Source organism: Martes martes (assembly GCF_963455335.1).
Source record: "Martes martes genome assembly, chromosome: X".
Classification (NCBI taxonomy): domain Eukaryota; kingdom Metazoa; phylum Chordata; class Mammalia; order Carnivora; family Mustelidae; genus Martes; species Martes martes.
This window is the reverse complement of record NC_137897.1, coordinates 96,543,998-96,570,481: the sequence shown is the minus strand read 5'-3', so window position 1 is coordinate 96,570,481 and position 26,484 is coordinate 96,543,998. Positions and strand designations below refer to the sequence as shown.

Genomic DNA, 26,484 nt, shown 5'->3' with positions numbered 1-26,484 from the left:
GGACGGCAGGAAGGAAGGAAGGGAGAGAGAGAGGGAAAGGAAAGGAAAGGAAAAAAAGAAAAGAATAGAATAGAATTTAGGTGTTAGTGAAGATGTATAAAAAATGGAGCCCGTGTGCAGTATTAGAGGGATTGTAAAATGGTGCAACTGCTATGGAAAATAATATGGAGATCCTTCAAAAAATTAAAAATAGAGGTGTTGTATGATCCAACAATCCTACTTTGGGGCATATAGTCAAAAGAATTGAAAAAGGATCTAAGAACATATTTGCACACTCATGTTCATTATTCACAATAGCAAGAAGAGGAAGTAACCCAGACGTGCATGGATATATCAACAGGCAAAGAAAATGTGGTATGTACATATAATAGAATATGATTCCGCCTTGAAAAGGAAGGATATCTTGTCCTTTGCTACACATGAGGTAACTTCAGGACATTATGCTAAGCGAAATAAACTACAAAAATACAAATACTGTATCATTCCACATATATGAAGTATCTAAACTAGTCCAGTTCATAGAAAGAAAACAAAGTGGTGGTTCCCAGGGGCTGAGGGAAGGGGGAAAATGAGACTGTTTAATGGGTATAGAGTTTCGTATTTGCGAGATAAAAATTTCTGGAGATCTGTTTCACAACAACGTTAATAAATGCTACTGAACTGAACAGTACCCTTAAAAAATAGTTAGGATGGGTGCACCTGGTTGGCTCAGTTGATAGAACATGCAACTCTTTTAAAAGTCTTCTTTTTTTTTTAAAGATTTTATTTATTTATTTATTTGACAGACAGAGATCACAAGCAGGCAGAGAGGCAGGCAGAGAGAGAGGAGGAAGCAGGCTCCCCGCAGAGCAGAGAGCCCGATGCGGGGCTTGATCCCAGGAGCCTGGGATCATGACCTGAGCCAAAGGCGCAGAGGCTTTAACCCACTGAGCCACCCAGGTGCCCCAGAACATGCAACTCTTAATCTCAAGGTCATGTGTTCAAACCCCACAGCGGGCATGGAACCCACTTAAGATAAAAAATAAAAATAAATAAGATGGTAAATTTTATATTTTGTAGTTTTTTATCATAATAAAAATGCATTTAATAATTTTTTAAATGAATAAATGTCTAAATGCCACAATTCTATCTGAATGTGATTTGGCCATAATAACTTGACTCAAGGCTTTTTCATTTCAGTCTTCTGTTTTATTTTATTTTTTTTAAATCACCCTCAGCTGTGAACTGGAAATAAGTTGAATTCCTTCTTCTGGGTATAAAAATGAGTCAAATGTTTATAGTTAAGGGAATACAGGTTTAGATATTCATCTCATAAGCATGTTTACAAGATGTAAAAGAAAAAACTTCATTGGTTATTTATGCATCTATTGTTAGAAAGCTGTAGATTTCTGTCTATTTCCTATAGAATTTTAAGTGCCACATTAAATCACATTATTTAGTGCTAACAGATACCCTCAGAATTATGTAGCATGAGGGGTTTGAAAAGAGAGAGTACATTTTCCCCTTTTTTATAGATGATTTTAAAATCCTTACAGGAGCATTTATTATATTCCCACTTACCACCACTGGGTCTCATCAGTCTTGAAGATATTTTTTTTCTCAATTTCCTTATATGCCCATTTCCTTTTGGCAATATCTTGCTTTTCCTTTTTAAATTTGAACTTGAATATTAAAACAGATGCAAAGGAGAGTACTACTTACACATAAACTCTTGAACTGCATTTTTATCATTTGCTCTGTGCAAAAAACCCAATTGTATGAAATTGATAGCAACATTTTAGTATATCCTCCGGTCCCCAGGGAAAAGCAATGTGCTTAGACAGATGATCTGATTTTATGAGCACATAGCTGAAGTCTAGCACTGCGCATTTGTCTTTATGCTCCTACTTTTTTCAGGGACTATGAAAACACATTTAGGCAGTAGTTTCACTTTCCAACGATGGACTGCAAAGCCTTTGACAATACGTAGCATTTGCAGTGCTGTTTTTCATGATGCATATCAAAGTATAGATCACTTGAGCAAAGAATCTTAATCTCAGCTTATTAATAAGAAAACAGGAACCTTACTATATGAACTCATTTTATTATCTACCCTCACTGAGGGCTTTGATTTGGATTCCACTCAAATATGAATTAGTTTAAATGTTGCTCTGCTGCGACTGCTGAATTTATTCATTATGCTGTAATATTTTACTTATGAAACTGCATTTGGAAATCCTTTGGTGTATATCACGATGAAATTACAGTGCTTGGGGATATTGATTATTGCTTGTAATTGCCATCATAATAGCCAACAATTCTCTGTCTTTCTTTGTCTTTCTTCTCCCCCTTAATGATATACTAAACCAAATCAATATCCAACATATGGGGCCACTTACATTGTCTCGAAAATCCGATTGTTCTCCTTCATAAATATGCAAAAGATCGAAGATTTTATCTCCAGTCACTGGGTGAAAAGCACCCCATACTGCTGGGTTTCCCTTTTATCCTACAGGAACATATCAGGGTGTCCCTGTGCCTGACTGGTTATACCTAAGCGACATCTTGTCACCTCCACAGTAACCACCAGTTCGTTAGTGGTGAGGAGGTGGGGAGGCTGCTCCACTCTGCTGTCCATAAAGTGCTACATGTCTTGCTCACTAGTAAATTAGATACCCAGAGGGGAAAACATAAGCTAGGAGTGCTAACCAAACAGTAAAGAAGAAATTCCCCTCCTTATAAATGGAAGAGATCGTTTCAGGGACTAAAGAGGAAGTACAGGGGCACCTGGGTAGCTCAGTTGGTTATGCGTTTGCCTTCGGCTGGGTCATGATCCCAGGGTCCTGGGATCTAGTACTGCATCAGGCTCCTTGCTCAGTGGGGAGTCTGCTTCTCTCTCTGCCTGCCACTCCCCCTGCTTATGTGCTTTCTCTCTGTCAAATAAATAAATAAAATCTTTAGCTAGATAGATGATAGATAGATAGATAGATAGATAGATAGATAGCACAATTAAATGGAAGGAATATAATGGTGTGAGTCACTTTTTCAATATATTTATTCGTTATTTCTAACTATATACTGTTTCTCCATTCTGGGGATACTGTAGGTACCTTTAGAAGCAGTAATAACTCCTCTTCCTTCTTAACAACTAAAAGGTAGCTTCATTGTAATGCTTCCACATTCATCCAAAATAGTTAAGGTGGTCTTTAAAACTTATCGTAGTTTTAAGATAAGTGACATATGGAAGAATAGACATGTATTATGTGACACATGGAAGACATGTGACATATGGAAGAATAGACATGTATTATATAGTACTGTTTAAATGGATTGTTATTTGTTTAGCCTGGATCAGTTAACCCAGGAGCTTAGAACCTGGTTGGCAGGTCACCTAGTGCAGAGGAAATACATTCTTTTGGAAGTCCCTGATTCCAAGTTCATTTATGCCATTAAGTACCCGTGTTACTTTTAGGTAGTCCATTTCATTTTCTGGGCCTTGGTTTCCCTAACTGCAAAATCAGGGTGTTGGGCTAGTAGATGATCACAGAGATCCCTTCTTTCAACTCTGTAATTCTTTAGCTATCATTCTCATGTTTGTCACTGTTCCCAAGGGGAACAGAGTAAACGTGGCTCAATTCAGTATTACCCACATGCTTCTTCTGTGCCTTAACAGGTCTGCATTCATGCCTTAATGTGTCCATGACCTGCCTCACCCAGCAGAGTGCACAGTGATGTCAAGGTTAAGAGCAATCGGCGGCTCTGGAGCCGGCCTGCTTGTGTTTGAGACAACTTCCCCAGTTACTAGCTGTGGGACCACGGACAACTTAACCTCTCTGTGCATTGCTTTTCTCATCTGCAAATGGAGATATTTGTTTTAATGGGGTTGTTGTGAAGATTAAATGATATACTAGTTTATTAATTACTTAGAACCATGCTCAGCACAAGTGAGCACTTAATGAATGTTACCTCTTATCATCATTATAACTACTATTATCACCACTTTATTCCTGCTGAAAACCTCTTTTGGTCTCTGTTTCTTCATCTGTAAGATGAGACTAATAGTATCAGCCTCATAAATGTATGAGGATCAAAATGTTGCACATAAAGTGCCTGGCGCCTGGACTTTCTAGGTGCTCAATAAATCATGTTCACATAAACAGAACCAACTATGCATATGATTGGTGTTAAACAGTGCATTTTTTCCACTTACCCACCTTCCTTCTTTCTGATACTTGTTACAAAGGCAGTACAAGCTCAAGGCAGAGAACATCAAAAAAAAAAATACCAAAAGATAACAAAAGTTACTATTTTTACATGAGCGTATATTTTTTTTTCATTTTAAAAATTGTATCCTGAGGCACCTGGGTGGCTCAGTTGGTTTAAGCATCTGCCTTTGGCTCAGGTCCTGATCTCAGGGTCCTGGGACTGAGTCCCACATCAGGCTGTCTGCTCAGCAGGGAGTCTGCTTCTCCCTTTCCCTCTCGTGCTCTCTCTCTCTCAAATAAATAAATGAAATCTTTTTTAAAAAATTGTATCCTATTGCCCATACTGTTTTGAAACCTACGTTTCTTCCCTTGGTGATCTCTTTAAACACATCCTAGTGAATAGACCTTCTTTTACAGTACCATTTGTAATGGTTATGTGGTATTTTACTATGTGTTTGTAAAATAATTTACTTAACCAAGTACCTATTATTGAGCACTTGGGTGTTTATTTTGCACTATTACAAATTACACTGCAATGAAAGACTTGTATACATTGTCGGACACATCATTTCCTAAGGATACATTATTGTAGGCAGCATATTTAAAGTCTTCTGATACTAATGACAAATTGCCTTCCAGAAAGGCTTGTGAGTGTGTACTACTCTCAGCAACCCTGCCCTTTATATAACCTTTACCCTTATGGTACTAACGCAGAATTCTCTAATGTGGAGATTTTTCATGAACTGGCAGCTTAGACCGTTGTTTTTTCCTCCAAACATATATGCTTTTGTTCTTTAAAGTGAAAGTTGGAAATCAGACTTATAATAGTCTTAATGATTTATACATTTGGTCATGTGTGACAGGGTGATGTTGGCTCTCTATTTAGTGGAGGGGTTTCTTGTAGTACATTAAAATGTAACACTAGAATGTGTTTTTGCTTAACAGTGCATTCTACTGCTCACAGTAGAGCAGTACTCTAGTGCAGCACAGTAGAGAGGTTTAAGATTAAGGATTTTGGAACTGAAGTGACTTGGGTTCCTATTCTGGCTCTGTCATTCACGTTCTAGGAGGATGTAGGCAAGTTTTTTTAAAATCTCCTTAGGCCTCCATTTTCTTAAATGCACAATGAGGATAATAACACAACCTATTTCTTTTTTAAAAGATTTCATTTATTTATTTGATAGAGAGAGAGCACAAGTAGGCAGAGCTGGAGGCAGAGGGAGAGGAGAAGCAGGCTCCCCGCTGAGCAGAGAGCCCAAAGTGGGGCTCGATACCAGGACCCTGGGATCATGACCCGAGCTGAAGGCAGATGCTTAACTGACTGAGCCACCCAGGTGCCCCAATATAGCCTATTTCATATGAGTGAAGACTCACTGAGATTATGTGTTTAACACAAAGCCTGGCACATAGCACTCAGTAAGTGTGAAGTACATGCACAAAAACATACTTTAATGTATTTGTTTTTGGCAGCTCCTTCCATGTCCATAAATCAGTAGTTTATGAAATATCCATATTGCAATAGTCATGAGCAGTCAATAATCATCATATAGTAATTTAGACATGACAGCAGCATGAAGTTCTAGAACAGGCAAAATTAATACATGGTAGGAAAAATGCTAAGTAGTAGTTACCTAGGGGAAGTGGAGTAGGGATTTACTTAGAAAGGCAGGAGGAAACTTCCTGTGGTGATGGGAATGTTCTCTCTCTTGATAAAGGTTTATGTTGCACAGATGATTGCATTTGTCAAATCTCAGCAAATGTATACTTAAAATTTGTGCATTTCATCATGTATAATTTTTTTATTGAAACATACTTACATATAACATTATGTAAATTTAAGTTGTACAACGTGTTGATTTGATACATTTATATATTGCAACATGATTGTCATTGTAGCATTAGTTAACACCTTTATGATGTTGCATAATTATCATTTCTTCTTTGTGGTGGGAATAATTAAAATCTCAATTAGCAAGCTTGATGATTATAATACATACAGTTGTCTATAATGACTGTACTGTACATTAGATCTTGAGGACTTACTTATCTACTAGGTGCAAGTTTATACCCTTAAACATCTTTCCTATTCTCTGACCTTTCAGGCCCTGGTTACCAGCATTCTGTTTTCTGTTTTTATGAGTTCTTGGATAGACCTTGAGGGCATTATGCTAAGTGAGATAAGTCAGACAGAGAAACACAAATACAGCATGATACCACTTATATGTGGAATCTAAAAGAGTTCAACTCGTCATGTATAAATTTTACATTTAAAAATCTGTAAAAAAAATATTGAACTGTAGATAATATGCAAGTTAAAAGGGAAGGATAATATAGTGATATATGCAATTTACTTTGAAAGGCTTGAAAATTAAGATGGACTGATGTATGAAGGCAGGAATGGAGAGATGGATAAGTATGTGATAAAGTTAGTATAGTCATATGTTAACTGTAGCATCTAGTTGGTAAGTATATGTGTGTTTACATAAAATCCTTTCAAACGTGGCTGTATGTTTGACAATTTTTATAATAAAATATTGCTTGAAAATATGTCTGTGAAAGCTAAGCCCTAAATAAATATACTGGTTTCTAGACCATTTAGATTTCAAAAATGCCTGATGATACTTCTCATTTGTTTTTGAATCAACTCTTGAGTATCATATTTAACAAAAAGGAACAGGATAGTGAATAACATCAAATGTGAATGTCAACACTGAAGAGTCTGAGAAATTCACTAGCCAGCAAGTCAGGGAACAGAGGATCTCTTTCTGCCTCCTAAAGGTCTAAATGAGAAAAGAAAAGGAGACCACCAAAGGCAATTTGGAATTAAATGTTAGGTATATGAAAATTTTGAGACTCTGTCAGTTTTCCTGAGCTTGTCAAAGTGTGATTGTTGGAAATGAGTGGGGTTTGTGTTTTTGTAACAACTGGCTTTGTTTTGTTTTGTTTTGTTTTTTTGGTTGTTTGTTTTCATTTCAATTCAATTAGTCAATAGAGTACATCATTAGTTTCAGAGGTAGTGTTCAAGAATCCATCAGTTGTATATAACACCCAGTGCTGGCTTTGGTTTTTATAGCCCCAACTTTTATTTCCTTTTCCCAGGCATTTCCTGTTTAAACATGGATCTGGTTCCTCGGCTATCTTCAGTGCAGCCAGTCAGAACTACCCGCTGACGTCCAATACCGTGTACTCACCCCCTCCCAGGCCACTTCCTCGAAGCACCTTTTCCAGACCTGCCTTTACCTTTAACAAACCTTACAGGTGCTGCAACTGGAAGTGCACGGCCTTGAGCGCCACTGCAATCACGGTGACTTTGGCCTTGTTGCTAGCCTATGTGATTGGTAAGCCCTTTCTTCCATGCCTGTTTTCTTCTTAATCAAATCTTGTTTTGCTTGTGGTGGAGGTCGGGGGTGGGGGGCGGGGAGGGTCGCTCTTAACTCAGACCTAGAATTCGAAGCAAGGCTTAGTATTATAGCATTATAAATAACAAATGGATTGCTAATGAATGTTGGGTTTTGTTTTTTTTTTTTTTGCACTTCCTAACTTTAAATACTGCTGAGGAGAGTAAGGAATGCTTTTTGAGAAGAAATATTTATACTACTAACGCAGTCTTATTGATTGCAATTACTGTAGTTAACCATTTTCCCTTCAATTAAAAGGTTGTTATGGTTTTCTCATTAGAAGTCATAAGTACCAATCTACAATAGCTTCTTAAATTATAGTTAAACAATAATACTGCTACTGGATTTTCAGGTAGCAATTTCATTAAAGTAGTAGTTATTTGGAAGCTATCAGAAAATCCAGGGCATAATTTCTCCCCAAGAATTCAGTTTTACACTGGGATTTTAAAAAAATGTCTTCTTATTTTCACAAGGTAAATGGCTGTGGAATTGTATGGATACTATAGAGAAGTAAAGGAGAAAACAGTTGTGAAGCACTCTTTCCACACATTTAAGAAAAATATTGTTCTGGAGTCACTCTGATTAAAGTCACCCTCACTTGATAGCAAATTGTATTGATTTTTCGGGATGGCATTATATTTTGACTGAACATTAATTTCTTTGCTTGAGTGGTTCTGCAGTCTAAAATGTAAATTAACTAAAGAAACATGCACTTTGTAGAAGCACTATTCCTAGAATGAATAGAATATCATTGTAGAAAAAAATTCTATCCAGGTATGGCACTGGTGACTTCTTTTCAGGTTTAATCCTGTTTCCTAATTGAAGCAGAATTACTCATGAGGTTACAGTGAATATGATTCTGAGAAGTAGATTACAATGGGTTTAGACTTTCTTATAATCATAAATAATAAGGGAAGTTTGGTGTATTCTGATTTATTCAAAATGTGAACAATAAGAAAGTTCCCATAACCAGATTTATTGGAGTCCTAGAGCAGGGGCTCCTAATAGATTTATTTTATAGGGAAGTCACTGATAATGTCAACAGTATAGGATCATAGCCTATATTGATGTTCATAATTATCTCTTTTATATTTTTATCATGCTATCTGAATACATTTGAACAATGCTTCTATTAAATGTGGATAACATTACCTATAATATTAAATATTTGTCTTTTATCTCAGACATTTTAAGGTAACCCAACATGTATGTTTATTTGGTTTATAATAGCCTGTAGTGATAAATAATGCTGAAGGAATGAGGGTATGGGATGAGAAAGTACTATAACACAAACCCAGTTTTAATATGGAATCATTTAAAACAAGGAGTAATTTGAGAAGTTTAAATACGTTAGAGGCCCTTTTAAATGTTCTTATTCAATTATGAGACAAACTCTTACCTTACAGGTTATCTTCTATTACCTGTTACTATATAGAGAGATAATGTTTTAGATATAGGACCTAACCCCTGGTATAAACAAATCCAGATAATAGCAAGCTCTTTATTAATAAGTTCAGATGGTGTTCAAGCCTGTTTCCATTTAAATTTATTATGATAACCACTCTGGTATTGAAACTTGTATTATATACTCTGAGACTTGGTTATTCGTTTGTATATTTATTGATTTCGTAAGTGAAAATAGAACATTTTGGTCATTTCAAAGTCTGCCCTTTTTTATAGGGTGAACAATAAAATATGATTTCGACATGACAGTAAGGTAACATAGTGTGGTCATTATGAATATGGATTTTCAGACCTCTACCCCTTATTAGGCACGGTAGCTTGGGCAAATTACTTAACCTTTTAAGGCCTGCATTTCCTCATCTGTTAAATGGGCCTAAAACAGTACCTATGACACAGAGTTGTGAGAATTAAATGAGTTAATATAACTAAAGAACTTGGAATAGTACCCAAAACACAGTAGGTATACTATAAATGTTAAATATTATTATTGTTGTTGTTATCATCATTCTCTTTATAACTATGCTTCACTATTAAAACTCAGTGGTTCTCAGAAGTAACCATTTTGTTCACAGCTGTATCTGAGCACCAGGGTCAGTGCCTGGCACATAACAATCCTATCGGGGAAATTTATTGACAAAAATGACTAATGCTAAGCATTTTACTTGTATTAGCTCATTTAATTCTCACAACAATCCTTAAGGGCAGGAATCAGTATTATATATAGTATAGAGATGAGTAAACTGAAGCACAGCAAAGAGAAGAGTTTCCATAAAGGTCATATTGAGATTAAGAGGTCGCACCCCTGAGAAGTGGGATCCTTAGCCTTATGCCAGAGTGGACTGACTCCAGAGCTCATACTCTTCAGCACTAGGTCTTGCTGCCCTTCTAACACTCCAGTAAACTCTGCAGCTTACTGACTTCTTAGTCTGTTAAATAAAGCCACCAATTTTTTCTTACTAAATTACAAAGTAAATTACATTTACCACGTCATCCACTGTAATGGCGTGTGCAGCTAAGCTTTGTTGATCGGTGGGAGATATCTGTTGAAATCATTTACTTTGTGATTTTTCAGATGTAGAAATATCAGGCTAACTGCTGTAGCACAGTAGGTTGAATGGGTTCAAAATGAGATGTTAATGGCTAATGCCAGAACTTTTTTCCAAGTTCTGTCATGAACAGAACATTATGTGACTTTGGATAAGCCCGTTAAAATCCCTTCCTCTATTTACCCCATCTGTGCTGTATTGCTAACCACCTCAGGAGGGTAGAGTAAGAAATCATCAGCAGGCATACAGGTGAAAGATATCACATAAGAACTGTAACATACAAGATGATTTTCAAGTGGCTTTCTGTGGTTGAAGTAAAAAAGTATTACATTTCAAAAATATGAAACTATTTCACTCTCCACTCTTGCTGAGTCCGTAGAGTCATCAGGTTTTTTTTTTCAATCCCCCTTTGCAGTTTCTGTATAACCCAAGTAAAATCTTATTTACTGCTTCTGTTTCCCGTGCAAATTCCTTTCTGCTCTTTTATTTTCCTCTATTATCCATTATACATAACCTTTAGATACTAATGGCTATGTGCTGCGCTGCCCTCAATCCACTGGGGGAAATCACATTGATATCAATGGGACATCAGTAGACTCTGTAGACATTATGGCTCTGTAAGTGGTCATTGGAAAACTATGGAAATTCAGCACATGAAAAGCCAGAGCTAGGTTGTTTGGGCAACCAGCCCCATCCCCACACCTACTCACCCTGTCTTTTGGGTCAGCAAGAGAGTAATTCCTTTAAATAAGTTTTGAGGTCATAAAATTTGGTGATGGGAGGCATGGAAAGATACTAATTATATGAAGATATCATGGAATGGCTATTGTCATCACTTCCCCATAAATCTGTACTATTTTCCGTGTGAGTCAAAAAATATGTCCTTATGCTTCATCCTCTCTGATATTTTGGCATCAGTGATGTATCAGTGCCAGTCAGAAGCACATTTGCTTGAATTTACAAATAAGCTGTATGAAGTAGTAGTCAGGAAGACAGACGACCACATGCAAGGCATCTAGAGAAGGCGAGGTTAAGGTACTTCATCAATGGTTGTGAAGGGCACAGATGTAGCTTCTCTGGTAATCTTTGATGCTTTGATCAAGTTTATCCACAGTCAGCACTTTCTATAAAAGGCAGTAGAAACTCACAGGAATGCATTGTGCCTGGAGTCGAATGGCCTGCTGCACAGAATGTGTTGGAGGAGAGTAGGGATTTTGGCTCTCAAAACCAATACTATCAGTTAATGACTTGGATGTTCCTTTTCCTTTGCCATGAAATTAGAAGCTGTTCATCCCACCCTCAGGGTATGTAGGGAGTGTCCAAACTCTATAGATGAAATAATTTAAGTCCATAATTCTCCTTTCCATGACATACTATATAGCCCACATGTGGAAAGTTGACCAGAATGGATATTAATACAGAATTAGGGAACAGAGAATGTTGAGCCCAGTACTTTGATCAAAAGTTTAGGGATGAAACGATTCAAGAGGGCAAAGGGCCTACTTCACGTTGCTCTCTGCACCAAAATTGAGTAACATAGATTTAGTGCTTTCTTGTGCCTCCTTTATACTGATCCAATTTGCCCTGCTTTCTGGGGCCATTACAGTGGAGTAAGAAATGCTGGAAAAGATAGAATGAGAGGCGTAGAGTGTGTTCATTTTGTCTTCTTCTCAAAGAAAGTGTAACTACCTCACAATACAGTGAAGAAATAAAACAGAATATGGCAAATTTTGATTTCAGAAAATTCAAGAACTTAGGTTTTCTTTAATGTAAAGAATAGAAATGGAGGGTTTTCCCCAATTAAATCTCAATACACAATGCTCCTTCATGCAGGTTTTTTTTTTTTTTGTTTTGGTCTGTTTTTTTAATGGGACAGCTTTTTATTTATTATTTTTTTGGCAAGTTTATGTATTTATTTATTTGTTTGTTTTATTGTGTTATGTTAGTCTCTATACAGTACATCATTAGTTTTTGATGTAGTGTTCCATGGTTCACTGTTTGCATATAACACCCAGTGCTCCATGCAACTCATGTCCTCCTTAACACTCATCACCAGGCTCACCCTCCCAGTCCCCCTCCCTTCTAAAACCCTCTGTTTCCCGGAGCCCATAGTCTCTCATGTTTCATATTCCCCTCCGATTTTCCCCCCTTCATTTTTCTCTTCTCCTAATGTCCTCCATGTTATTCCTTATGTTCCACCAATAAGTGAAACCATATGATAATTGACTTTCTCTGTTTGGCTTATTTCACTCGGCATAATCTCCTCCAGTCCCACACATGTTGATGCAAAAGTTGGGTATTCATCCTTTCTGATGGAGGCATAATACTCCATAGTGTATATGGACCACATCTTCTTTATCCATTCATCCGTTGAAGGGCATCTTGGTTCTTTCCACAGTTTGGCGACCGTGGCCATTGCTGCTATAAACACTGGGGTAGAGATGGCCCTTCTTTTCACTACATCTGTATCTTTGGGGTAAATACCCAGTAGTGCAATTGCAGGGTCATAGTGTAGCTCTATTTTTAATTTTTTGAGGAACCTCCACACTGTTTTCCAAAATGGCTGCACCAATTTGCACTCCCATCAACAGAGTAAGAGGGTTCCCCTTTCTCCACAACTTCTCCAAAATTTATTGTTTCTTGCCTTGTCAATTTTTGCCATTCTAACTGGTGTAAGGTGGTATCTCAATGTGGTTTTGATTTGAATCTCCCTGATGGCTATGATGATGAACAATTTTTCATGTGTCTGTTAGCCATTTGTGTGTCTTCTTTGGAGAAGTATCTGCTCGTGTCTTCTGCCCATTATTTGACTTGACTATCTGTTTTGGGGGTGTTGAGTTTGAGAAGTTCTTTATAGATCTTGGATATCAGCCCTTTTTTTAAATTTTTATTTATTTTTTAAATTTCCTTTCAGTGTTCCAGAATTCATTGTTTATGCACCACACCCAGTGCTCCATGCAATACGTGCCCTCCATAATACCCACCACCAGGCTCACCCAACCTCCTACCCCCCGACCCTCCAAAACCCTCAGATTGTTTTTCAGAATCCATAGTCTCTCATGGTTCATCTCCCCCTCCCATTTCCCCCAACTCCCTTCTCCTCTCCATCTCCCCATGTCCTCCGTGTTATTTCTTATGCTCCACAAATAAGTGAAACCACATGATAACTGACTCTCTGCTTGGCTTATTTCACTCAGCATAATTTCTTCCAGTCCCGTCCATGTTGACACAAAAGTTGGGTATTCACATGCTTAACAAAAGCCATCTCATCACTTTCTAGTAATTTCATTAATACCACTGTGCCTCGGTTGCCTCGTCTATAAAATGGGGATGTTGATAATACCTTCCCCATGGATTTTCTTTTTAATTAAGTGAAATGAAGCATGTAAAACACCTAGGACATTGCTTAGCAGGTCTAAATCAAGATTAATGATTATTATCAGTGGAACAGGATTATTATTAGGATTATTAATTTGAGCCAAGGTAAGCATAATGAGCATATAATTTATCCTAACATGAACTACTTTTATTTCCCTTCTTGTCAAAGTCATCTGAAACAACTTTTTCAGAGCTGGAATGTCTATTTCATAAGAATCATCTAATGGGTTTGTTGTTTCCTTCTGCCTGACCTAAAATATCTGTAACTTTGCCTTTATTTTAGCAATTTCCCTTTTCCTTGGTGTTTTGACCCTTCAAATGGTTTTGTATTTCTATCTGGAGGCCATATCTGGGTTGAAACACATTTTCATTAAAATACATTATAGCTTATAACATTCAAGAAATGACTCAGCATAAAATGCTAAAAAGCATTTTACTTTATCCTTATAGACCATTATCAATCCTTTTGGTGTCTTGTTTAATACTTATTACTACTTCCAGTTCACTCTCGTGGACCCATTCATGATAATGATGACAGATTCTACATTAACATTGACTTTGCCTCCTACCCATGAATCTACTAACTTTCTAGCAATCTCTCTAAGAAGCGATCTGGGAAATGGTGGTATAACTTCAGTCTAATTATAAATCTGCCATCGTGCATTTATCAGAACTCCTCTTTAAAAAAGATTTATATTTTCATCTGACATCACCTTTTGGTATAATATGTTCCATACGTTTTATCCCCACTATGTTAAGTGGCACTTTTACCTGTCATAAATAAAAGTATAAATTCAATCCAAATCAAACATACTAAAATAACAGGAAGAATCTGTATCACATACAACTAATTTGCAGAACTGCAGTTAGCACCTATTGCTCAAAATGAAGGCATTTCAATAAAAGGCAAATATTGTACTTATTTTTTTCTTGGAACTCTAGCATGCTGTGGATTTAAAACAGAGTAAGAGAGAGAATTTCTTGGGTGAGTGAGTAGTGAGTACTAAACATGTGTCTTATGTCAAGAGATTATTTTGTTAAAAAGAAAAAGGAGGGAGCACCAGGCTGGCTCAGTAAGTGGAACATGAAACTATTGATCTTGTGGTTGTAGGTTCAAGCCCCACATTGTGTGTAGAGATTACTTAAAAATAAAATCTTGGGGCGCCTGGGTGGTTCAGTGGGTTAAAGCCTCTGCCTTTGGCTCAGGTCATGATCTCGGGGTCCTGGAATCGAGCCCCGCATCGGGCTCTCTGCTCAGCGGGGAGCCTGCTTCCTCCTCTCTCTGCCTGCTTCTCTGCCCACTTGTGAACTCTGTCTGTCAAATAAATAAATAAAATCTTTAAAAATAAATATATAAAATAAAATAAAATCTTAGGGGCACCTGGGTGGCTCAGTTGGTTAGGCGTCTGCCTTCAGCTCAGGTCATGATCCCAGGGTCCTGGGATTGAGCCCTGCCTCAGGCTCCTTGCTCAGTTGGGAGCCTGTTTCTCCCTCTCCCTCTGCCTGCCACTCTCCATGCTTGTGCTCTCTCTATATATCTCTCTGTCAAATAAATAAAATCTTTTTTAAAAAGAGATTATTTTGTTGTCTCAAGAAGAAGCACTCACCCTACTAAGTACTTCTTATACAGCACTTTCTTAGCCTAGGGAGAGAAATTAAAATAAGGCATTGTGAAATAGATAAAGATCCACCAGAAGGCATAATAAAAGAGGACTGGACAGAATGTTAGTAATTTTGCAGCTTTATATGCTTAAGAAATTTTAGAATAGCAAGAATCAATTTTGCAAATTCTGAAAAAAAGTCTCAAGAAACCTCTGATTTCAAAGTAAATAATGTGAACTCTATTGCATAAAGGAAATTTCATTCTTGTTTAATTTTCTCTTCATCCAAATTATATATATAATACATATATATTATATGTTAGGGGAATATTTTTAGACCCACATTGCATAAGTCGTTAAGCTATACTTACTCTGAAGTGAATAAGAATATACTAAATTAGAGCAATGGCTTCGAAACAGATGGCAGGTTAACCCATTTTAAACTTCAGAAATGTGGCTGAATTCTCATATAGAACAGCCAGAGTGTGGAAGGCCAGTCTCAGCAACAGAATATCTGATTCATCGCAGTCAAAACTAAGAGGTGGCATCTTACAGGGTGGAGATGCATTCATTTGGAGCTTAGCAATATTCCCATTACAGAGAGGTGAAAAGGCACAATATGTTTTATTAAATAAAAGCATATGGGAAAAGCCGAGGAAGCACGAATGGAGGACATGGGAGAGTGGCAGGAAATGAAGGTAGTAATCAGGAGCAGATCATGAAAGGCACTTTAAGCCATGTTAAGGAGCTTGTAATTTATTCTGAGAGGGAATAGGGTATTTTTATGGTTTTTCATAAAAGCAAGAAAATTATTTGCTTGGATTCACTTTTAGAAAAATCACCTGATGGCAACAGGAAGTTGGAATTGGCAGATAGGATGATGGGGGTTGTGAAGTCGGAGGATTGAAAGGATGAAGATAAATTAGGAGAGTATCGTAGTGAGTGAGAGTGAAATCATAAACTTCTGGGAATGGAGAAGGAGAAGATGGAGTCAAGAAGTACTTAGAGGATAAAGCACACTTGACTTAGTGACTGCTTAGGTGAGGCAGAAGAGAGAAGGGTTGTTTGGCTTATAGGCTGGGTAGGTGGTGATGCTGTTAGACCTGACAGCATGTTAGAAGAAAGAAGTTTAAGGGTGAAAATAGACATTCAGGTCAAGACGCTTCATACATTATTAGATATCCAGTATTGAACATTTAGAGGTGTCTATCAATGAGAACACAAAAATCAAGGGAGTAGAACAAGGAAGAAAGCATGAAGGCTAGAACTCAGGGGAACACTAATATTCAAGAAGACCAAGCACAAAGGATCTCGTAAGGAGACTAGGAAAGAGCAACTAAAGAGGTTGCAGAGAAACTTAAATGGTGGTGATAGAAAAGAAGTCCTCAGTGTGTGGTCTGGGGACCTCTAGGGACCCCAAGACTGGTTTGAGGGTCCACAGAGTAAATCTGTGTTCATAATGGCATGAGGACATTATTTATCTCAGTCATTTTTATGATTTTATAAAATAGACTTATCAGAAGATAACATTATTTATGTTAAATTGTAATGGTTTATTGTTATTATTCAATAAATTAATAAATACTGGTAAGAAGTTATCAGTCAGTTTTTAATACAGTTAGTATTGATTATATATAGCTTACATCAACAAAGTCTCTTTGGTGTGCTAATTTTTAAGAACATGAAGAGGTTCTGAGGCTAAAATATTTGTAAAGGGCTGAGAGAGGGAGACAAAACACCTAATGTTTCAAGAACAATTAAGTGAAATAAGGGCCAGTTATTGTTTACACCAAAGTAGAGGCTGTCAGGTGGAGTGCAGCAAGAGAACAAAGGGATAAGGAAATTATAGTTGCTGGTGATAGTTTTTGAAGTGATCAGCCAAAGGACCAAACTTAGAAGGGCAGGAAGATAGAAGCTAAACAAAAGGCCAGTCCAAATGTCTAGACCCCTTGATGATATTGTAGGGTAGTTATGGCTATGAGTAAGCCTAATAGCTAAAATGAGATAATCAAACGGTAGTGCATCAGAATTTTAGATTTCAGACTCACAAAAATGTGCAAAAAATGTGAATCCCTTAGATATTTTAGACCATGAAATATGATTCCCTTATATATTTTAGACCAAGTCAAGAAACATATATGAGGAACTCCTTCCAGGTGAAATTTGCTCAGGGAAGCCTAGATTCTCGGCTAGGTATAATCTCACAAGGTCCCTGGGCAGACTCATAAGCCCACCAAAGTATGGATAATGTTTAAATAGGAGCATTGCATTATATTGGATCCCCCAGGATAGGCAAGACACATGTGGAATTCCAGATCACAGTATGGCTCCTCAAGATCTCCTTCCTTGGGGTTTCTATTGATCTTTATGGGATAATAATGAACAAATTAAGAGGATCCAAGATGACCCACCGTAATTTTCTGCTGATCAAAACCTCATCATAGCATTGCCAATCTAGTGAAATGTAGGCCATCTATAACACATTATAGTTAACTTCTAGAGTAACTGCTTACTATGTGAGTTTCTAAGGAAGGGCCTCACAAATGATAGGAAATCCTTAAATAAGAAAAGACATGGGATAAAAAACAAAACAAAAAAAACAACTCTTGATTCCATTTCTTTTATATTAAACAAGTTTTGTTTCCTAATTAAATGATTAGGAAAACAAAGGCTATCATAATGTGTATGGAACGTCAGAAGAGCTTGCTGAACTCTTAGTTAAACTAGTTGTAGCTGTGGCTGGAACTGAATGCAAATGTGATTTTGACAGCAAGCAATCTGTGCTGTTCTACCACTTAGAACAGAAGAGGTAGATTTTGCTTTTTGATATTCAAAGGTTTCACCAAAAATCAGTCAGCCCCGTTGTTTACATTGTCGACAACCTTGTTTCAACTTTCGTTCAGTTTTGGCCTTTGTTCACTGGAGGAAGCATCTAGATTCCCTTTGATCTTGAATTTTATTGTAATTAGACATAAATATTAAATATGGCACACAATGATATTGGATAATGTCCTTTGTGTATAGCCCATCCCCAGGTACTTTGCAGAATTAACTATTAAATTATGGAGTTAGATGAAAATGATATTAAACAGAGATGGTAGATACAAGGTTTTAGATTTTACTATAACAAGCCACCAAGTTAATGCCAGTTGTACAGTGCTTGAGAGAGATATCCACACTCAAGAAATTAGGAATGAGTAAACTGTGCTATGAAAGAAAGTGGAAATTTTTGAAATGGAGGCATTTTGTGAAAGATCATTTGCTACCTCCAGACACAGAATTCAAATTAATCCAAATCCTCTGAAGTTATCAAATCATGAAGTAGTTTCACCACCGGCTCACAGAGAGCCAAGATGTTTTTATTATCTTTGACCTTGTGGTAAATCTAACCCCAGTTAGTCCATAAGTAGTTGAAGGGTCAGATGGATTTTGAACCTGGGTGAACTATTTGTTTTTTTGGAGGTGCAAATCTTTATGCCAGTGGGAAAATGTAGTAAAGCACTGCGCATGCTCAGTGCACTCCAAGGCTATAATAGTCCATGCTCAAGGATTATCATAGAGGTCACTGCAGAGATGACACTGGTTAAGATTTACCAACATAGAAGGCTGTGGGAGAATTTGAAAGCCAGCTGGTACAAATAGAACCTTTCTTTGTCCTGCCTAAAACACAGCCTTCTCAAGATTGAATAAAACCCAAACAAGCCATTTAGTATCTTTGGTTTCTGTTCCTGACTGCTGTATATTTTTAGTTTAATTTTGCTGACCAAATCCTGCCCTTGGATTAGCTGGCATTACTCTCTTTGATGATAAGCACTAATCTAGCCTTTTAAAGTAGTGAAGTATAAAATGCAGAGATAAGAACCCATTAGCAGGAGGGGCAAGGAAGCTAAATTTTCAAAATAAGAGATTCAGTGGGCAATCAAGAGTAAATACATAAATATACTTCCCCAAAATGATTAAAAGGGTTTATAGAGTCCAGTAATAAGTATGTCTTTTGACCCAAATAAAACAGACTTAATTATTAGTACACATAGCCAACTGGTGAATATAGTCCTATTTTTATGGGAAATTATTGTGCATGTGTCTTTTTTGACTTAAGTGGGTAGAAAAGAACAAAAATGTTTAGATTTCTCACTGACTATCTCAGAAACATTCCTGCAAATGAGGCCAAGGTCATGAACTCAGTCACTTTTTCCATATTTTAGCTCTGTTCTATTTCATTACCAAAGCCTACATTTCAATCTCCTGTTTTGTTCCATCCCCCAAATCAGGAACCTAGTTTTGCCTCTACTCCCTAATAAAACCTGAACTCAGAAATGAATCTGATGAACTAGACAGATTTTTCTTGGACACACAGAATTTGTTAATGTTGTCAACTAATTTAAAAACTTGTCTAAAGATTTTACATAAAATCTTTGGTTTATATAAAATTTCTAGTCTCCCTTGAAAAATAGAAATTTCTGGTATACTGAAGCCTGCATTCACCCATTTGCCTATGCATTTATTGAGTAGCTATGAGCCAGGCACTATTCTAGTCTTTTGTATGGCAAAAATAATATGACAACCATTGAATAGAGCTAAATAGGGACTTCCTCAAGAGGACCATGAACTCTCCAGTACATCAGAATACCCATCCTTCTGTCGTCACTCTCTCATATTACCTACCTTCCTTCCAAGAAGGTATTTAAGCTTGCAACCCATATAATAAGATAATTCACACTGAAGTAAAAATGGCTATGACAAAGAAAATGTATTATATCTCCCTAAGATTTATTTGCATTTTAACAGAGAAGACAGAGTTGGAAGCCAGGAATGGCAAATCTCTGACATTAATATCATCACTTCCCTTTCCCAGACCCATAGAAGATATAAGTAATCAAATGGAACAAACGTTCTTTACTGCCTAGTCTAGATTCTGCAGTCAGAGTTTACTCAGAAGTTGAAATATATTTGCCATCACTACTTTGACTTAAAGAAATGAGATAATCATTATGAATTTATTATTAGAGGTTTAGGAGGAAGAATTATGTAGGGCCAAAAAACACACCTGAAAACACAACTCAATCACCCTATTAGTAAATCTGCCCTGTTCACAGCTATGCATGATAGCCCTGAGTATGGCCAACTATCTCATAGGTATGTAGAAATGAACATAAAGAACACTGAGCAGGTAAAATTATAACATATCTGCACTATTAGAGATTCATTTCAAATGAATGTCTTATCAGTACTGGGTACACAATGTTCAAGTGTGTCTACATATATATTCCATAAATATAAGAATAGATATTAATAATGAGTTCTGAGTTCCTGTAGAATAATATTGATCCCTTAAATCTAAATCTGTCCACCTCATCCTCCATAAAGAAATGCAAATCAACAAATAGAGCAAATTAAACCATACATGAGCCAGTTCAATAGCATGTGTAGGAGATTGAGAGTTTTACACACTTCAGATTACACATAAGAAGAGAAATAAACACCCAGAAGAAGCAAAGCTAGCTCTATAGCCCCAACCAGAGCCCAGAGTCAAAAACTAATTAGAGAAATAAGAGAGCTGACGCCCAGTGGTGGCAGAATTAATAAAATAAAATTCCCATTAACAAGACGCCCCACCTTTAGTAGACAGCTACTGAGAACAGATCTCAGGCCTGGATTTGGGAACACTGGCTACTGAAAACCGAAATGTAGAATGTGCTTTAAAGCATAAAGAACTAGAGTTGCTAACTTGGCAACTACAACTTCCAAGGCGTAGGGGAACTGACTTGGAAAGAATGTCCCTTGAAGGCTTGATGGTGAAGGGAAAGAAGGAAGCAAGAGGTAGAATTTCAGAATCCTGCAGAAATAAAAGTGAATCACAAAATTAAGGGGTATACCAAACCCCCTATACAAAAGACACTGTTGATTTTTTTTAAATTGCTCTTTACCAAAGGTCAAAAACTATAAGAGAAACTGTATCTTATTATAAAATAAAATTTATCAAAACAAAAAAAATAAAAAATGAAATTGCACTTTAATAAAAACTAAGGAACATAGTAACCTGGTAAGTCACCCAAACTCCTGACTCCTATAGGCATATGACTATTGTTGCTAACCTAGGAAACTATTTCAGAATGAATATATAAAAAGGCAAATTTTTCTGTAAGAAGAAAACATAAGAATCCTGTCAGCTGATGAAGAACCTCTCCAAATAATCACCCCAAAGAAGAAGAAAACAGCAACAAAATACATCAATTTTCAGTATCCTTAAACAAATATTTGAAGATATGAAAAAACACTCAAATGATAAATTTTAAAGCTCAGAACAGAAATGTGCAAAAGGAAGATGCAAAATCAGAATTGACTGAACTCAGGAAATAAACTTCAGGAAGTCATCTCGAAAAAGAAGACTATACGGAATGGTGACCAAGAGAGAAAAGATCTGAAAATATAATGAGATGCAGTGATGGAAGGTACTAGAATAGTGAAGACAGTGACATAGAAATAATGAGGTAAAAGAGATCAGAGAAAGTGACTGATATAGGACATAGGCAAAGCAATTGGACTATATATAATTGTCATTCCCAATGAAGAAAAACCAAAGAATAAAAGAGAACTAATATTTAAAACTATAATCAAAGAATACTTTTGAGAAATAAAAGAACTGAGTGCAAGTATTTAATGGAAAAACCGGAAGTACCCTGGAAATCTGATTCAAAACAGCCAACGCCAAGTCATATCTTAGGAAAAACAGTAGCCTTTAATGAGGAAGAAAAAATAATAATCTCGTGGGCCTTGGAGCAGGATAAGTCATTTATAGAGGAGAGAAAGAAAAGTCAGGTTTGGCATCAGACATCTTCGGAGCAGACAAAGCCAAGTAAGAACACAGCAACATTTTCAAATAACTCAAGAAGGGGAGTGTGGGCCAAAGATTTTATTCAAACAAGTTCTCTTTCAATTATTAACGGTATAGAAAAACAGTTTTTTTTTTGGTTTGTTTTTTTTTAAAGATTTTATTTCTTTATTTGACAGACATAGATCACAAGTAGGCAGAGAGGCAGGCAGAGAGAGAGAGGGGAGGAAGCAGGCTCCCTGCTGAGCAGAGAGCCCGATGCGGGGCTCGATCCCAGGACCCTGGGATCATGACCTGAGCCGAAGGCAGAGGCTTTAACCCACTGAGCCACCCAGGCGCCCCTAGAAAAACAGTTTTAAACATGCCAAAATTTTGGGAATACTGTACTCACAAGCCATACTAGATTTGGAGTACGAACTTTTTCTGTGAAGGATCAGACAGTAAGTACTTCAAGCTTCGCAGGCTGTCCGTCACAAGTATTCAACTTAGCACCAAAAGCAGCCAGAGACACGATGTAAATGAACGAGTGTGACAGTGTTCCAATAAAATTGTATGGACAACTGAAATTTGAATTCGGTGAAAATTTTCACATATCCGGAAATACTGGTATCCTTTCAAATTTTTTCAACTATTAAAAACGTAAAGGCCATTCTTAGCTCACGGGCCATATCAAAGCAAACAGTTTGCCAGGTTAGACTAAGGGTTAAAGTTTGTTGATTTATGATTTAGAGAACAAGCTTCATCCAACTAAGATGATGCGGGAATCTTTGGCAAAAGGCCTGTTGGTGAAAATTAGATCTAGTTAATTGTGGATTTAAGATTATAACAAAGGTGGGGAAAAAGATGGAAAAATGGTATGGAAAATAGTATGTAAATCTTATATATTTTGATGAAGTAATAGTAATTCAGCTAAACCCAAGAGAAAAGAAAAGGCAAAAGTCAAATAAGCTCATTGATTGCCACATAGAGGGTCAAAATATAATTTTAAGTTGTCAAACCAAATGGTAGACGATCAAGCAAGCACAGGGAAATAAAGGCATTATAAAAGATAATAGCATAAAGGTACTCAATAGAACAAAAATAGAAACCTTCTTAAATACCAAAAGAAAAATTTAGAAACCAAGGAAAACAAACAACATGAAGAAATATAATAAAATAACATAATACTGTGAAACATAAATGATACGGTACAATTGTGTCATATCAATAAATGTAAATGGGTTAAACTAACCTATGACAAGGAAATGATTTTCAAAATAGGTCACAAAGCAAAACTGAATTCTCTGCTGTTTATAATAGACACACCTGAAATAAAAGGAGTCAGAAATGGCTAAAAATTAAAGAATTGATCAGGTAAATGGAAGCAGTAAGAGAACAAATCTTATAATCGTCATTCCAGGTGAAGTAGAACTCAAGCCAAAAACCATAAAACACAACAAAGAACATACTGTATGCAATGCCATGACTATCTCTGCATAAATAACCCAACAACTGATTTTATAAAGCAGAAACTACAAGAGATACAAGGAGAAATAAACAAAAAGAACTGGTAATAGGAAATTTTATCCTCTCAGGTCACATGGACAGAAACTTACTAAGTATATAGAAGACCTAAAAAAGCAAAATCTTGTGGCTATGTATTGAACTTAACATCCTGGTAGAGAATATACCTTCTTCACAAATGCACACAGAACATTCACAGAATTTGATCTTATATTAGGTACCAATAGGAACTTCAATGAGTTTCATAAAGTAGAAATAATAGACATTCCCAGATCACAGTGAAATGAAACTAGAAATTAATAAAAATTTTAAAAACAAGGCTATTCACCTGGAAGTTTTTTTAATTAAAAAAAAAAACTCTTGTGTAAAGAGGAAATAAAACTGAAAATTACAAAATTTCCAAGAATAATGATAAACACACCACATGTCAAACTGTATGAGATAGAATTAAACCATTTATGAGGAAAATTTGTATTCATAAAAATGAAAATAAAGCTTAAAAAGCAATAAAATAAACTAGAGAAAACACAGGAAAAGAAATGATAAAGATAAAGCACAAATTAATGGGGTAGAAAACAGCAAAATAATAGAAAAATAAAGTGTTGTTAAAAATCAATAGGCAGACCACAAGCCACCTTAAATCAAAATAGAGAATATAGTCCGTGATATTGTAATAGCGTTGTATGGTGACATGTGGAAGCTAGACTTGCAGTAAGCATGGCATAAGGACGTAGAGAGATATCAGGTCACTATGTTGAACACCTAAAACAAATGTAACACTGAGTCCACTATACTCAAAAAAATTTTTAGAAGAAGTGGGGGAAAGCATACAGAATACAAAAGGAGGGGTACCTGGGTGGCTCAGTGGGTTAAAGCCTCTGCCTTTGGCTCAGGTCATGATCCCAGGGTCTTGGGATCGAGCCCCGCATCAGGGTCTCTGCTCAGCAGGGAACCTGCTTCCCCCTCTTTCTCTCTGCCTGCCTCTCTGCCTACTTGTGATTTCTGTCTGTCAAATAAATAAAATCTTTAAAAAAAAAGAATACAAAATGAGAGGAATTGATCATTGAAGCAAAGGAAAGTTTTTAAAAAATGGTAAGTGGCTTTAAAAAATAAAATTAGGGGTGCCTGCCTGGCTCAGTCAGTAGAGCATGCTTCTCTTGATCTCAGGGTCATGAGTTCTAGCCCCATGTTGAGCATGGAACCTACTTAAAAATAAAATAAAATGTTTAAAAAAAAAAAGGCAAGTGGCTCCTCTGCCTGGATCTCCTTCACAGGGGTTGTGTAGTATTCAGTAGACCCACCAGCAATGTGTGAAAGTGCCCCTGTCCCTGTGGACCTACCACCCTGGTGTGTTGCAAGCTTGTGAATCTTTGTCAGTGGGATAGGTTAGAAAGGGTATCTAAGTGGAGTTTTATTTTGTATCATGAATGAAGCTGAACATCTTTTCGTATGTTTAAAGATATTTTTGTGAACTATATACTGTTCATATCTTTTGTCCATTTTTCTGCCGAGTTTGGTTTTTTTTTTCCTTTTGGTTCTCTTTGTCTCAAATTTTAAGAATTCTTTATGTATTAGGAAGTTTCAACCTTTTGAATACATAACTGTATACCTTCAGAAGAACATATTCTAAAGACAAAAACAAACCTTTAATTTCACTTAGTAGGTTTCGTTCTGGTAGTGGTCTTGGTGTAGGAATTCTAATACTATTTTGTGTGTCTTGTACGATAAGCAGATGAGTAAACATTGATGTTATTGAGAACAGGGTTCACCGTGTGAAAAAGGAAATAAAAATATTGAATGGGGGAAGGGAAGAACTCTGCAATATTGGATTAGTATTAGAGATGTAAATATGAACTCATGCTTTTAAAAATATGCAGATATATGTGTATGTGTATATACATATATGTGTGTATATACATATATACATGTGTTATATATGCATACATGTTAGCAAAGCAGGTAATAAAATCTGAAAGTTTTGTTCTACGAGTACATATCCCTGCTTTATCTCCTAAAGGACTTAAAAACAATGACACCTCAGTAGTAATGAGCATATCTTATGCCCAAACTTAGGTTTCTAAATACATTTTCTATTAAAGGCTGTTTGCAGAAATGGCTGTTTCTAGGTGTGTGGCAGAGAAGGTGAGTGCAAGGTAAGCCTAAAACATATTTCAGGCTCAAAAGCAAGACATGTCAAAATGACACAGAAACCGATTTAAAGAGGCTACTCCTGGCCTAATTTGAGCTTCAAAAAGAGCGATGATAGTAACGGATTCAACATTGAGCAACCAAAGAATCTGTGAGTCTCTAGTAATACTAAAAAATAAATGGGCACATAATTTCTAGAAATGGACATGATTTCTCTTTAACTCACACAGGTCCCTTTACTCATAGTCATGATATCTTTCAAATTAGGTATTATTATTTTTAATTTACATAAGAGAGAACCGACGCTCAGAGGTCAAGTGGGAGAGCCATCACTCTTCAGGTCTAACTTTTCTTTTTTTTTTTAATTTTTTATTTGTTTTCAGCATAATAGTATTCATTGTTTTTGCACCACACCCAGTGCTCCATGCAATCTGTGCCCTCCCTAATACCCACCACCTGGTTTCCCCCAACCTCCCACCCCCCGCCCCTTCAAAACCCTCAGGTTCCTTTTCAGAGTCCATAGTCTCTCATGGTTCACCTCCCCCTCCAATTTCCCTCAACTCCCTTCTCCTCTCCATCTCCCCTTGTCCTCCATGTTATTTGTTATGCTCCACAAATAAGTGAAACCATATGATACTTGACTCTCTCTGCTTGACTTATTTCACTCAGCATAATCTCTTCCAGTCCCGTCCATGTTGCTACAAAAGTTGGGTATTCATCTTTTCTGTTGGAGGCATAATACTCCATAGTGTATATGGACCACATCTTCCTTATCCATTTGTCCGTTGAAGGGCATCTTGGTTCTTTCCACAGTTTGGTGACCAGGGCCATTGCTGCTATAAACATTGGGGTACAGATGGCCCTTCTTTTCACTACATCTGTATCTTTGGGGTAAATACCCAGTAGTGCAATTGCAGGGTCATAGGGAAG

The 26,484-nt window shown here is 36.7% G+C and overlaps 1 protein-coding gene across 3 annotated transcripts in view; it reads left to right on the top strand.

Moving 5' to 3' along the window:
* TENM1 (teneurin transmembrane protein 1) overlaps positions 1-26,484 on the top strand; it is a gene marked incomplete at both ends in the record, with an annotated part of 555,572 nt that overhangs the window by 232,609 nt on the left and 296,479 nt on the right. For all 3 annotated transcript variants that reach the window (XM_080831205.1, XM_080831204.1, XM_080831203.1), the window contains one exon: positions 7,284-7,522. In XM_080831205.1, the coding sequence (XP_080687331.1) occupies positions 7,284-7,522 (239 nt within the window). The remainder of the gene's footprint in view (positions 1-7,283; positions 7,523-26,484) is intronic.